At 39.6% G+C, this 14,260-nt stretch overlaps 1 protein-coding gene across 5 annotated transcripts in view; it reads left to right on the top strand.

The window, feature by feature from the left end:
• The window catches only part of SLC4A7 (solute carrier family 4 member 7), a 97,568-nt gene that overhangs the window by 19,741 nt on the left and 63,567 nt on the right, over window positions 1-14,260 (top strand). The window contains exon 1 of one of the 5 annotated variants that reach the window (XM_056338593.1): window positions 6,342-6,542. The exons of 2 other annotated variants lie outside the window; for them this stretch is intronic. In XM_056338593.1, the coding sequence (XP_056194568.1) occupies window positions 6,507-6,542 (36 nt within the window). In that variant the 5' untranslated portion in view covers window positions 6,342-6,506. Of the gene's footprint in view, window positions 1-6,341; window positions 6,543-14,260 lie in introns of those variants that run through there. 2 more of the 5 variants (XM_056338588.1, XM_056338594.1) reach the window with 2 other exon arrangements.

Genomic DNA, 14,260 nt, shown 5'->3' with positions numbered 1-14,260 from the left:
AGAATTTGAAGTGTTTGTTTAACAAATCAAGAGTAATTTGCCTGCCCTGTGTTGGATGCATTCAACTTTCTTTTACTAAATAGCCCTTCAAGTCATAAGTTTACAGTAAGAGTCCTACAGCATTGGTTTTTCTTCTACAGAATAGAAATGCGTGCATGTTTCTTAGGAGTAGTATGTTACAGATAGTCTTTTACGTTGTTATTCACAAAAGGAAAAGCTGTAATAAAGTTCTAAAAGATAAATCTTTCAGTAGTTGTTCTTGAGACAAAGGATACAGTAGCTGCAAAAAAGGTAGGTTTTCTTTTTTGGCTGATTTTTGGATCTCTGTGTCAGTTTCCCCTTGCATTTTGTCAATTGAACTGTCCTGTAAAATACGTGCCATGTATGATGGCATGTATGAGTATGGTCTGTCAGAATCGGCAGCTTTTTAACAGACTTCTCCCAGAACCTCCTAGTCAGACACAGCAAAAACGCTGTGTTTCTTAGTACATCAGAAAATCTGCTGCTTTCTCTCTTTAACCAAACAAAGGGAGCTCAGCTGTATAGCTTTAAATTATGTTAGAAAAGGCAAATAAAGAAAGAGAAGTTGATCCCTTCTTAAATGTCCCTTAAGTGATCCTTCTGAAGGATCTTGGGCTGGCTTCTTGAAGTTTAAAGTTCTGGCAGTTTTTTGTCTAGCAACATCTTCCTTTAAAAGTCTGAAAAAAACCTTTATAAGATACTCTTAAATATCTTAATGTGCTTTAGAATTGCAGGAGGAAAATGGAAGAAATTTCGGCAAGAAAGTACATGTCTTAAGATAGGTCTCATGCTAAGGCTGAGCTGGACTAATTAGTTTGTGGTCTCTGAGGGGTGTGTGTCATTCCCCCTTTGTCCTGTCTGCTTTCCTATAAGCTGGTTCCACTTGTGAAGCTGGCCAAAAAACGAACAAAAAACTCAAAATCAACACCCAGAGAACCAAAACAGAAGTTGTCAAGGTTAGTTTTCTGAAATGGTTGTTAACTTGAGTTATATGTTTACTATGTGATCAGGAAAGCATCAGATCTCAGGCTAACTTGGGAGATGTGATTTGTGGAATGCATTTTGTATTAAAAAAATCGGCAGACAACACCATCTGAATCCTGTATGTTGCACCACTTGGAAAGTTAAAAATAAATGATGAAATTCAGCCCTTGTTCAGACTGTAGTCGTGGTCATGAGTGGTCCTGGAGTCTTCCTTCCATGCTGCCTGCCTTGTTCTTAAGAAGAAATGTGGGCTGGTGGAGTGCTGATACCTCCTACTGTCAGTCCTGCTACTGCAAGTGTTGCGTTACCTTCTTGTTAGTTTGCTCAGTTTGATTTGTAGCTAGTAATTTTTGATTACTGTAAATACGTTGTCAGTAAATTATTACACAGATATTTGATTTTACTGGAGTGCAATTATATGAATAGAGTAGAATTTGAGACAGGGAAAGCTGAAGGTGAACAGTTAAGCCTTGAATTATTGTGAATCGGTGAGATTCGTGATCTTTCACTTTTCTATGAAGAGAAAGATGTGTATGTGAATAATCACTCAAAAATTACAGCATTCATTGAAGGAATAATTTTATTTATTAATGTTGGTGTTCTTGTCAAGGAACTGTTCAGTGTGGGTATAGCTTGATTTGCTTGTGTGTAAACTGGGTAATTTGAGTCCCCTCTTTCTCCCCAGGATCTGCTGTCAGGGAAGGGCTTTCATGTGCCTGTACTTCAAATAATGTCAGTACAAAACACAGTTTTATCTTCCCCTTATTGTGCTGCTTTGTACCTGGACTCATCAGCTGTTCATTTCTATGCCATCTATGATTCTAGGAGATGAGTGTTTACTATTTCTACAAGTGATAGTAGAGCATTTAAAGATACGGCCTTGGTTAGGTGGCTGTAGTGTTGAAACAGCCCAGGTTTATAGTCCTTGTGAACTTGCATAACGATCTAAGACTTCTTTACAACAAGGAAAAATCAGAATATATCTCAAAAATGCTGCCAACGTGCCTGGAGATGAGTTTAGGTAAAGGCAAGCGATGAGGGACATGTTCTATTTGTGAAGTGAGAAGCTATGAATTTAGAAAGCATCCTCATTCTTTTGCCAAAAAAACCCCAGAGCTGTGGGGCCCCCCCTCTGCAACAAAACCACCCAGCACATCACATCACCCAACCCCTCCCAGCTGTGTCAGTGCCATTTGCATGGTGACCACATGCTCATACATGTTTGAAGTGGAATTCCTGGTAGTGTTGTGTTTGAACATGGTGAATTTCTGCCATCTGTCCTCTACTGAGGGATGTCTTTGAGTCTGGAAATAAGTGCTCTAATACTTTACATACATCTTTTGTTTTTCTGTTTCATCAGTGTATCCAGACCAGGACTGCAGGCTGATAATGAAGTAGTCTGTACAACAGAGTACACAGTTATCTCGCTGTTGATTCACGTTACAAAACTACACATCATTGTGAGAGCTGCGTACTTATTCTCTAGAGAGGATACTACCGAAATTCATAAAGTCAGGAGGGCTCAAACTAGCCATCTGCCTCATGCTGGCGGCTTGTGACAGCTGTGCAGCAATGCACTGAGAAACCCAAGAGTCCACTACTGGGGCAGTACACTAGAGAGTATCTGCACAAAATACATCTATCCTTTTTTTCCTCCACCCCCCAGTCCCCCCACCCTCCCCATCCTTTTTTAGAAACTTGGTTCCATGTGTACGTGCTGATACAAACTGAGGCACGCTGAAGCATGCTATGCAAATGTACTTCTTGGGAACTAGCTGTCACGTGGAAACTGTAGTCTGAAAAATACTTGTAGGCAGTCAAACTCTTGGTTTCGGTGGGTCGTTTTAATTCATGAAATGATGATCCACTGCCTATGAAGGTTTCCATGTTCCCTCGCTAAGGGAATAATGTCTCCTTAGAAAAGTAGCTTCTATTTAATTTATGTGTAATAGAAAACTTGTAGGAAGCTGTTTTTGTTTAATGAGTTAGTAGGTTCCTGTTTAGTGAGAAGCTGAACAAAACCGTTTGCAGTAGTCAGATACTAACATGCTAACATGAGACACTGTTGTGCAGCTTGCTCGTGCATCACCATAATCCCCTAGCACCTTGCCCCCTCTCCTGACTCCCTTATGACCCAGGCCACCCCCACCCCCCCAGTCCAAAATACTCATTTAATATTGTCTCCTAGTATTTCTTGCTTTTATATTCTTTTCTAAAGGGAGGTGCTTTGAGTGTGATAGAGGCTATCCTTTCAGATACATGAAGAAAGGTGGCAGAGAACTGGGTTGTTTTTTTGATCTGCAATGTTAGAAAAGATTATCATGTTCATTTTGATCGATTTGTCCATATAAGGAAGGGTTGAGTTTGGATTATGGATGCAACTGTTAATGCTGTATTCCCTCACTGCCTGAAATAGGTTTTTAAATACTTCAATATAGATACCTCATACCAGATGTACCAGTTTACACAGCTAGATGTGTGGGTATGTCGGTATGGCCTTTTTGCAGGCGAGGGAGCACTCAAGTTTCCTCGTGCTCCTATCTGGCTAGGTCTGATAGCGCTGGGCTGGAGCTCATGTTGTGAGTCCTGCTGAGAGCATAGTCCTGCTCACTGCAGCTACCTCAAACAAGTATGTGCTCATGTCCTGCCATCTCAGAATGGCAGTTTAAGCACAGTTCTGCTTGCTAGAGACTCGGCAGACCTCCGCAGTAAAGCAGTTTACTGCCACTCCACAATAGACTGTGGTCACTATTGCTCTGTCATTTTAAGAGCGAAATTTGGAGGAAGGAGAGAAGAGCTTGTGGTTCTACTAATACACGCAGCTTGCTGGTGTGTTAATGCGAGTGTTGCTGTAAGGTGTGATAGGGGCTATTTTTACAGATTGATCCAGAAACTGGCTCACAACAAGTGACGTGAAAATTACTTTTTCTAATCTGTTGTAAACATTTCTGCATTCCACCCCATAGTTAACAAATGTTTTGAGAATTAGTCCAAATTAGTTGATTTGCAGGGAATTTTTAATGGAAGCCTGTACTGCATACAAGAAATCGTGGACTATATATTGCTTGTGAAAAGACTGAAAGTTTTGCAGAGTGCTAAGAGCTCAAATGAACTGTTTTCTGTCTGGAGAATAGATACTTTTTTTTTTTTTGACCTGTCTTTCCAAAAAAGTGCTTTTATAGCTGGTGAAAAGCTTAAATACGTGAAACTTGAAGTGGTATAAAAGTGAAAAGTGAATGATTGATGAAAAAAAAGTGTATGTTTCATGATAGCTAAGTATGTTTCTTTTTTTTTTTTAAAAAAAGGCTTCATACTGTTCATAACCTTCTGCAGTATCAAGCATATGGTTGAAATATTGGTGCAGTGCAAATAGTTTTGCACCGAGCACTCACAGTTTTGCTCTGAGTTCTCACAGTGTTGTCACCGAACACATTCAAGGATATGATAATTTTGTGTATGTTTGTCTACAGTTTTTTTCAGAATACCTCTGTAGTTAAGCATGTTGAGACAGTTGCAGTTTGAAGTTGGTGTGTTCTCCATCTAATGTGAAGCTTTTCCCTTGTGTTTATTCTTGGGTAAGATCAGACATCTATCCATGAAGTATGTTGGTATGAGACTTAAACAAATTTTCATCTGTTTGAAAAAAACGACCTTGTTTACATTTTAGAATGTTGAGTTTTTCAGCTTGGCTTTACATGTGCGTGTTCTTTGCTTTCTATTTTCTTCGTTTTTAAATGGATAAAGCTTCTGAGTGTGGGTGTTTTTTTTTTTTTTTTGTTGTTCCAAGATTAAGTGACTATGAACTAGAAACTGGTTGACTACAGAGCAGAAGGAGAAAGATATTCCAATAAACTGCTTCAGAGTCTTGGTGGTTTTTTTAAGTTTCCAAATCAAGTATTCTTTCCAAAACCTTTAAAAAAAAAAAAAGTCAAACCACCCTGAACAAACCAGGTTTTGTACTTTTAGAAATTGAAGAACTTAGAGTATAGACTTATTCTAAGGAAAACTGCATTAAAGTGTGGGAGAGCCACCAGAACGCAGTTTGGCATAGCTGTTTCAGTATTCGTCTGAGTAGCTGAAGAGCTGTATGAATCTGTGCTCTGTACTAGAAGAAAAATAGGTTTGGTTTAGGATGCTCAGCTGAGAGCACAGAGTTAGGGTATCTGATATTTTTGTTTGTTTGTTCTTCCTGTGTGAATCATTTAGTTTATGGTCATTTACATACAACAACAGCAAGGCCTTCCAGTACCTTGGACGTGAAGATTCACAAGTGTTACAGTAACCATCTATACAGAGTGGAAACAAGCTAGTTTTAAACACTCCTCTCAGCACTGCCTGAGAATACTTTTATTAGTCTATGGTTAGAGAATTTTCTGGAATGAGAAAGGCAGTGAGTGGAACTGAACGTGGTCTTCAGATTTCTGAACTGCTAGGTGGTGAATACCATCTTCCCAGTTGCACAGTACGCTGCTTTGGCTGGTGGTATTTGCCCCAGGTTTATGAACAGTGTGTTACTTGTTTTGTTTTGTTCAAGTTGTTCATTGGTTGGGATGGCACCAGTCCAGCTTCATTACTAGAGTTCTCCTCATCCGAGAAGTAGGAATGGAAGAAGAAAAAAAGAACAAGGAAGGCAGTGTCATGTCATGAAGGTTAAGTTATGGGTAGTGCCTTAAAGAAGCAGTTTTCCTACATGTTACCTGATGGGACAAGGAAAGGAAGGTATGTCGGTGGTGAAGAGGAACAGAGTGAAATGAGACTCTGAATTTGATCTGCTGGAGTGGAAGTTATGTTTTTCTAAGGTTGGCTTAAGCAAGGAAAAGTGTAACTACTCTTACCTGAAACAGAAAGCCATCTTACTTTGGAAGGATACATGGAATTGATTGCTGCTAACAGCATGGCTTTTTTACCTCTTCAGTGGGGAAAAAGAAATAAACAAGGATTTTTTTTTTTTACCCCAAATAAATTAGCCCTAGTTTATTTTGCCGAACAAGATTATATGGCTTATGTAAAAAAAAAAAACCAAACCCATGTGCTTTGGAATGAGTATTGAGTGAAAAGTTGATAATACAGCTGTAAACACACATAGCAGATGTTTGACTTCTGGGTTGTTCTGTTCTGGGGCCCAAGGTACAAATGTGCTTTCATTTTGCAGTGCTAACAAAGTCTTGGATCAGAGCAAAAATACAGCCTTGGAGCTGTTCTTAGCTGCTGTTGGTGCAGAAAATGTTAGGTCTGGAACTCTGTTTCAGTTCCTTTTTTGGTATTCTCTGAGCTGGAATTAAAGGCATGCTGTCTTGCCCATTCCGCTTTTGTGCGACCCTGTAGTAGCTGTAATCAGTGGCCGGGGAGACAGAGGCTTGCGAGGGAGCGATTGGCCTTCCCGGAGTACGGCTGTGTCCGGCACAGCCAGCTAAAGCGGTCATGTCTGCGCAGCCTCTGATCTCTGGGGAGGTTCATTACAGGGTCTGGTACAAGGGCACTCTCCGCTCCTGCACATCAGCATGGAAGAAGCTCGTCCAGGGAAGAAAATGCAACCTGTATGTAAATAGCAGCTGCATCAACTTAATAATCGTTCAAACATGCTTTGATGCAAGTGATATTTTAGTGACTGTGTCTCAGATTGGTGTGCTACCGTAGATTTGCTAGTTGTGGGAGAAATTTTTGAATGATCTGCTGATAGAAATAATACTTGAAGTAGAGAATTCTGTACTGGGGAAGATATTTTCTGGGTCGTTAGAATTGCTTAATCATAGTAACATGCTTGATTCGGAAAGAAAATGTGCTTTTACAATCATGAGAGTATACTACCATATTTTGAGAGTGGTTGGAGTGGGGTTTTTGTGGTTGTTGTTGGGGTATTTATTGTTGTTTTGCTTATTTTGCATAATTTAGAGTCAGTTTTTCTTGATTTGAAGGTTATCAGCTATGACTTTGAGTAATTACTGATTGTTCCTTTTGACAAAAAAAAAGTGAACTTGATGAGTGGTGTAACTGAAGTAAAATGTGCTTGGAGGAAGTATTTTCTTCAGGCTTCAGTGGCATAGCCACAAATCTCCATTTGTGGGGATTTCTACAATGAAGCAGTGAGCTCACTTGTATTGGTGTTACAAGCTATTGCTTAGCTCCTGTATGAGTAGTCTTTGTCACTGCTGTTTAACGGCAACGCACTGTATAACAGGATTACTGCTTTAGGGTTCCCTGCAAACTAAAATCTATGGGATGGAATTTTCCTAAGCTGTAAAGCTTTAAAGACCCCTGAATTGTTTTATATAAATTTTATAAGATGACCGCTAAACTTTCTATTTCCTTGTGTAAGCATAAGAAGTAAGAGTTTCATTTAGACATGTTAAAATGCATCTGATTGCAGTGGTCTTGTTTGTTAGTGTCTCTGTACTACTGGTTTTTGATTTTTATTGTGGTGTTACCATCAGCTCTGCATGCAGAACTCTCAGGCATGCATATGCCTAGAAGACTAGGCAAAGATTTGAGGTGACTTAGTTATAAAGATTCTACTACTTCCACTTTTCCTAGCTGTGACTTTAGAAATTGAAGTGAATGGAGCTATTAATTTTGTGAATGAAATTTAGTGCTATGAGGCAGTGATAAAATGCAACTTTGTAAAATGACTACTATAATATGAGATATGCTACTTGGTATCTTGTGTTGGATTGGTGACATTATTTTGCTATCTTTATGCATGGTGCTAAATTTTCTGGCCTGCAGAACACTCAGGTTGAATTCAAACAGGCTTCTAATTTTGATGGAGTATTCGCTTGCATTTTAGTTATGCCTTAATATTAATCAAGCCATCCTTTGTGTGTGTTCTAAAAATTTTTTTTTAATTTTATAAATTGCTGTGGTGTGCTGTAGTTGACAGCCAGTCACTGCTGTGACCAGTCACTTGTCAGTGTTTATGCTTCCTTTTTTCCTGACTTTCTCTCAATTTAATTTTGTGTTTACTGTCCAAAGGCTAGTGTCTGATTTGTCAGGGACATGGCTTGTCTTGCATGTTGTGGCCCTCAGCGTGGCAGTGGCCAGTGTAATGTCTGCTAGAACCACTGAAATAAAATTATTTATAAACATTAGGTGTTCAGCTGTTGAGGAAGCAAAACATTAAAATATTTAGAACTGCTTTTTCCCAAAAGTGCTGTTTGGGTTTTTTTGTTTGTGTGGTCATGGTGTGGTTTTGTTTTTATGCTCTTATTTTAGTAGTGCACATACATGTCTACTGTCCTCCCTCATACAGTTCTGGAAATGTAAAAGTAAAATGCAACTTCTGGAGAGTCTTACTGAAGTCTGTTGTTGTCTGTTGGATGTGCTTGTGTAAACAAGGTTTGTATTGCTGCTGTGTTTTTTTGTAAGTCTTCTAGAAGCAGACTGGCCAGACCTATTTAGTAGGGTAAGCTGAGCAGTTAATTAGAGGATTAGTAGGCCAGAAAAGCTTCTCTTAAGTATTCCTAACCCCTTTTGTTATAGCTATGGTCTTACTGAAATCTAAGCCTCAGACCTTCCTGTGAGGCTCCGAGTATTGCTTTGATTAGGAGGGATCTTCATTTACATGCGAAATAGTTGTGTAAAATAGTACTTGTATAACCACAGCTAAAATTCACAAGTAAAGGGTGGGGAGGTGGGGGGTGGCTGCGACGCTAAAATCCTTGAGCTGTACTGGAGTCTTTCCTGTGGTGTTTGAGCAATACCCACCGCGGTGATAGTAGGGGGGGAAAAAACCTCCTAAAACTGGAAAGCAGCTGTTCTGTGCAAGTGAGACCGTAGCAAATACAACCAAGGGGAAACCCGTCAATACGGTGTGCTTCCTGTTTTAAATCTGGCAAGTGTGCTGTTTGTGAATTATTATTAATTTTACTCTCATCCGTATATATTTAGAGGGCAAGGCCAGCTAAAAATTGTATGCTGACAAAATGAGATGGAGCCCATTTATATTTAGTGCACTTTCCCTTGGCTGTTAGGTTTGTGTGCTTGATTTAGCACTGGTGGTAATGTTTCATCCCTTTGGCAACTCCTGTAGATACAGTATTGCTGTGTAGACCGATACTGTGCCCAAAGAACAAATTTCAAATGCCTTTATAGGGCCGCTTGTGCAGTTCACCTAAAGACTGTTTAGTAGGCTGAATAATACCTTCACTTACTACTGTTTAGAAAGGACTTGTGATTTTTTTTTTTTTTTTTTCATATCCTGGCTGTCCTTCATGGAGGCAGCAACCGGAGATGTCTGCACTCCTGCCCACCGTTGGCTCATCTTACCTCTGGTTTAAAATCAGACTCTATCTGACAGAGAAGTAAACCAATATATTTAGAACTTACCAAGTGATGCTGTTACTTGTTGCTGCAGGTGAACCATGTTGAAAAGCCCTTCCTAATTTACTCACTCTTAACTAAGGCTGCTTGGTGCTCTCTAGGTAGCAGTGGGAGAGCCGTAGCATAGACCTGTTGCTGATGCTTGCCAGGGGTAGAATGATTGTCATTGAACTCTGCATACAGTAGTCACAGATGGCATTAACGAATATACTAATATTCTGGTTTCTTTACCTCTTGCAGGGTTGTTGTCACCGGTAACTTGTAGTCCTACAAAATTAGGAGAGAACACTGGTCTTACCTGAGCTACGCGTGCACCGCCCCCCCCCGCCCCCCCCCCCCCCCCCCAAAAAAAAAAAAAAAGTTCGCACTTATTAGCTTGCAGTTCTGGGAGATTCAGTGGATAGAAAAGAGGCTGCATGTGCATTCTGTAAATCAGAGATGTATTTTATTTCATGACTACATGGAGTATTATGTGTGCTTAGAACAGAAATGCTTCTGAAACAGACCACTTGGGAAGTGCTGTGAAAATGAATCATGAATTACCCTCCTGGTTCTTAATTATTCTGAACAATATATTTCAGTAGCTGTGTGACAAAGGAGTTTGTGTGTATATCTGTCTTTAAAAAAGGCCAGTTTTTAAATGTTACATGTATGTACATACATGTATCTGGAAAACAGTTGCAAAATTAGGTTTTGTAGTTCCTCTTTTGTTATCTTTGAAATTTGTGGTCAAAATGAAGGTTTAAATTTCTTTTAGCAGAGCAATACTGGTAATTTTTCTTTATTTAATTTCATTTTTTAAAAAACTGAAACCTTGATGGTTATCATATCTGTCTTCTGAATGCAGATCCAACAAAGTGAGGGCTGGTGACAGAACAAAAGTCCTGCTTGGACTATGCTTCCAAGGTCTAGGTCAAGCCACCATTTTGACTTCCGTTTGTACTGATTTGTAAGTTAATTGGGAAGTTGCTAAAGGCCTCTACTGTTCCATGCTCTTGAAGGCAGCACGCTGGGTGGGATGGATGGTTTGATCCAGCTTAACTGCTCCTACGTACTGATGATGAAAGACTGAAGAGTCTTTCTTTTGCACTGTGCAAAAATTCTCCTATGCTCAGTATGTAAGCCTACGGTAGCATGCTGCCGGGGTTTACCAGTTGGGTCTGTAAGCAGTGTGTGCTTGTGTTTAGAGAGGAATGGCTTGTTGGTGCCACATTCCAGCCTAAGAGCTAAATCCCATCTGCCAGATCTGGTAACTCCACAAAGGCAGAGATGTACCCATGGGTTCTTGTGGGAAGGAACAGGTAGTATTTGCCTTCTGGTCAAGCCAGAAAGGATGGGATGTAATTACAGTCATAAAGCGATAAGCAGGTTCACTGGCATGGTGTAGGCAGATGTAGTAGAATAGTGTCAAAATCAGAAGTTTCAAACTTTTGGCCAGGGACAGATGAATAAGGTAAAAAAAATAGATATGACCCTCTCTACCCCCCACAGCCCCTGGTGTTCGGGGTTGGTTAGTAGTTTGTTTAGTTTTTGGGGGAGTGATGGTGGTTTGCATTTGCATCTGCTTGAACAAATGCGGCAATGAAGGTTCTTTGTAGCATGAAAGTGATAATGTAATTTTTTTTAACTTCTCTTTTTTTTTGGGTTGTGTCCTTTCCTGTGCCCTACTTATTCCCATGAACACTAGTGCTATCTCTTATGGTGCTGCAGGTAGTTCCCCAGCTCTGTTGGGAAGAACTTTGGACAGAGGGGATGTAAATGGAGCATGTGAACATTGTCTTAGCTGAGTAATGGTTTTAGATGTTGAGCTCAAATTCTTTTTAACGCAATTACTGTATTACTTCTAGATTTCAAGGTTTAAGGTTAACTTTGTCAGCCATTTGTATGATCACTGTCTGTTACCAGAACGAGCTACATTCCAAGGACCTCAAAAATGTGTTGCTAGCAAGTTGTATCTCTTGGAAGTGGTGGCTCAGTAATGCACTTAGGCAGTGTGCCCATCTGAAGCCTGTCATGTGTATGTGACTGCATAAGGTTAGATGAGTTGCATGGTGAGAAAAGCTTGTACAGATGACAGTGGAAAGTATCCTTTAAATTTAATATTCTGTGCGTCATATTTGTGCCAGTCCACTAGATGGTAACTAACACGTGCTGCTGGAGGTCGACAACAAATTCTTGCAAACTTGAACACTTTCCTTAGTGATTTGTGCAATTTAGGATTGACTTTAGAAGTTCAACTTTTCATGCAGCTTTAAAATTTTAGATAGAAGAAGTGTACTGTACTAAATGAAGACAAATGTTTGAGAAGGTAAATATAGTGTAAGCAATTTCTGGATACTTGTCTGCAATAAAAGGGGAATTACTCTTTTCTCCTGGACTGAGAAAAGATATTTGAAAATCAGAGGTGGCAAGAGGAATCCTACTGGGATTCTGCTAGAGCAAAGAGTATTTGGAAGTCTTGTCTGGTCTGCAGCAGTTGAAAAGGGGTTTCATTTTCATGCTGGGGAAAGTTGGAAGGCCAGGAAGATATGTTGTAGTACATGCAGGCACCTTTGGCTAAATATGAGTTTTACTGGAAGGCTGTTCCTACAGTATGCTTGTGAGTATTCACAGATTTGGTGTTAAAAAAAGTGTACTTAGTGTATTTTAATTCAGTGTACTAGGATTTTTTTTTTCTTTCTTCCCTTCCTTGATGTACTTTGGACTTGTTCTGTGTTTATAAATGACTATATCCTTGTGAAAAGGTGAATGCTTAATCTCTTCCTAGGGTACTTTCGTTGCTTCTGGTGTTCCCCCCCCCCCAATTGTTCTGTCTCTTGACTGAAAAGAAAAGTTACATACATTCCAAGCTAGTCTTGAATTTTACTTTGGCTCGGCTTTATCAGCTGTGTTTTGGGCATCTGTGGGATTATTGTGTGTAGTTTCACATTAAATGAGTAGTAGATTGCAGAGGAATGCTTGCTCTAAGATGAAGTCTTTCTCTGTGCCTACGAGAGGGAAGTTGATGAGTCTTAAACAACCCACCTCTCTTTAAGTAAAAAGTTCAGAAAGTGGAAGAGATAGTGAGAATGGGAATGTGTTTGATTCAGCAACTAGAACAGTTTGCTCTCACTTTTGTGCCTTTAAACTGACATGGTAGATTTTCTGTATTTACTGGAAATGTATGCCCTACAGACTTTATTTTTAGCAAGGCAAAGGTTGTAACTTGGAATTAGTTTTGTAGTGATTTGAATATTGCCTGACTTAAGGCAAAATTATTTCATCGTGGGATTTGCTGTTGGCATCACAAAGGGTTATGTTAGACTGATGCTTTGTGTTTTTTCTAAACAAAGGCTGTAAAGGATATGCTTTCTTCATGTATGATATTTGTGGTTGCTAATGGTTTATTCTTGGAAGAGTCTTTGCATATGTCGAGTAGTTTGAGATAGGGATAGAATGGTTTGCAAGGGCATGCATGCCTCTCTGTAATCTAATCTCAAAAAACATGTTACTTTCACATGATGTGGTTTTGAAAGCTGCTTCTGTATGTATAAGGTTGGCAAAGTGTATCTGTTGCTACAGCAAAGGGTGATAAATATTAATAACACAGTATGAGGCATACAGCAAGTTCAAATTGTTATTGGGAGATAAAAATCTTTTCTCGCATGTGTATTTTCCACAGTGTGTATGTAATTTTCTACCAGTACACAGTAGTTTGTATAATCTGGAGAAAAACGTTGTCTTCCCTTGTTGTTCAAAACCTGTGTGTCTGGGAAGCTTCCAAGTGTCCTAGAAGAACTTTAGGGGGCAGGGAGAGTTAGGTGCAGGGCACTTGAGCAGTCTGTGGCTGTAACAATGAAGCTTATTGTGGAAGAGGTTTTGATAGCACTCTTCCTAGTATTAGGGTTTTTTCTCTTTCATATTATAAGACACTCAGGATAATTTAGAGGATTTTCTGTTTCCGTCTATTTTGAGTTTTCTAGTGACATGAAGGATTTGTGTGTGTGTCTGTTTCTGTGAGCTGGAGTGCACTACAGTCCTATCATTTTGATTGTGTCCCTGAGATGAATTGGAAGGTAGGTATGCTTGAGGCCTTGCTAGTGTTACAGCCTTACCAATGCAGTTAAATGTTTTGCTGTACTTATTTGGTGCCTCAAAAGATTGTTAACTTAAAAGCTTTTTAATGCTGCTGCTTAGAGGCCTCTTTTTGATACTGGGTTGATGCACGTTCAATGTTTTTTTTTCCCCCAAGTTGTGTTGGAAGATCTATCTTCACGAAAGGTAAGAGCCAAGACTCACTTTGCAACTGTTATTTCCCCCCCTGCCTCCAGAACGGTTATCAGTGAGATGACAGAGGTCGATTACATGATGAAGGCATCTTCTAGACAGCTCTATAATTTCATTTTGGTGTGTAGGAGACAGGAATGTACTATTTCCCCCTGTCCCGTTGGGGGGTGTGTGTGTGTGTCCCATCTTATTACCACGATGCTGTCTACATTTCTTGATTCTTCTTTTTTAATAGGTCCTTGTAACATTTTCACAGATCTGCCATCAGGCACAACTGCAGTTTAACCACCTGAATTTTTAAATTGTGGCTGTCTGGAGTGTGCAGGAATTGTGGTTTTTCTACCATGCCTGCAAAACTCTGCTTTTGTAATGCAGTAGTGGCAACAAAGTTATGTTACTGTGTAAGCCTGCCTTGAAAACTCCATTCTTGGGGACACAGCTCAGAATCGATCATTACTTAGCAGCATAAACCTCTGAAAACTATGTGCCAGTCTTTTTTTGTATCTTGCTTATTTATTTACACAGCGCCAGCTGCTTTTTATTTTTTATAACTAACTGTTAACTTTTTTAAACCTAATCTGAAAAAAGCCCTTTTTTCCTATATGTGCCGTTTGCCATCTTCATATTCTTTAATCTACTTCCCTCAATAGTTAACAAAGATCTGGACTTTTTT

The sequence above is a fragment of the Falco biarmicus genome, chromosome 4, assembly GCF_023638135.1.
Source record: "Falco biarmicus isolate bFalBia1 chromosome 4, bFalBia1.pri, whole genome shotgun sequence".
NCBI lineage: Eukaryota > Metazoa > Chordata > Aves > Falconiformes > Falconidae > Falco > Falco biarmicus.
Note: the sequence above shows the minus strand (reverse complement) of the source record. Positions and strands in the feature narration are given on the sequence as shown.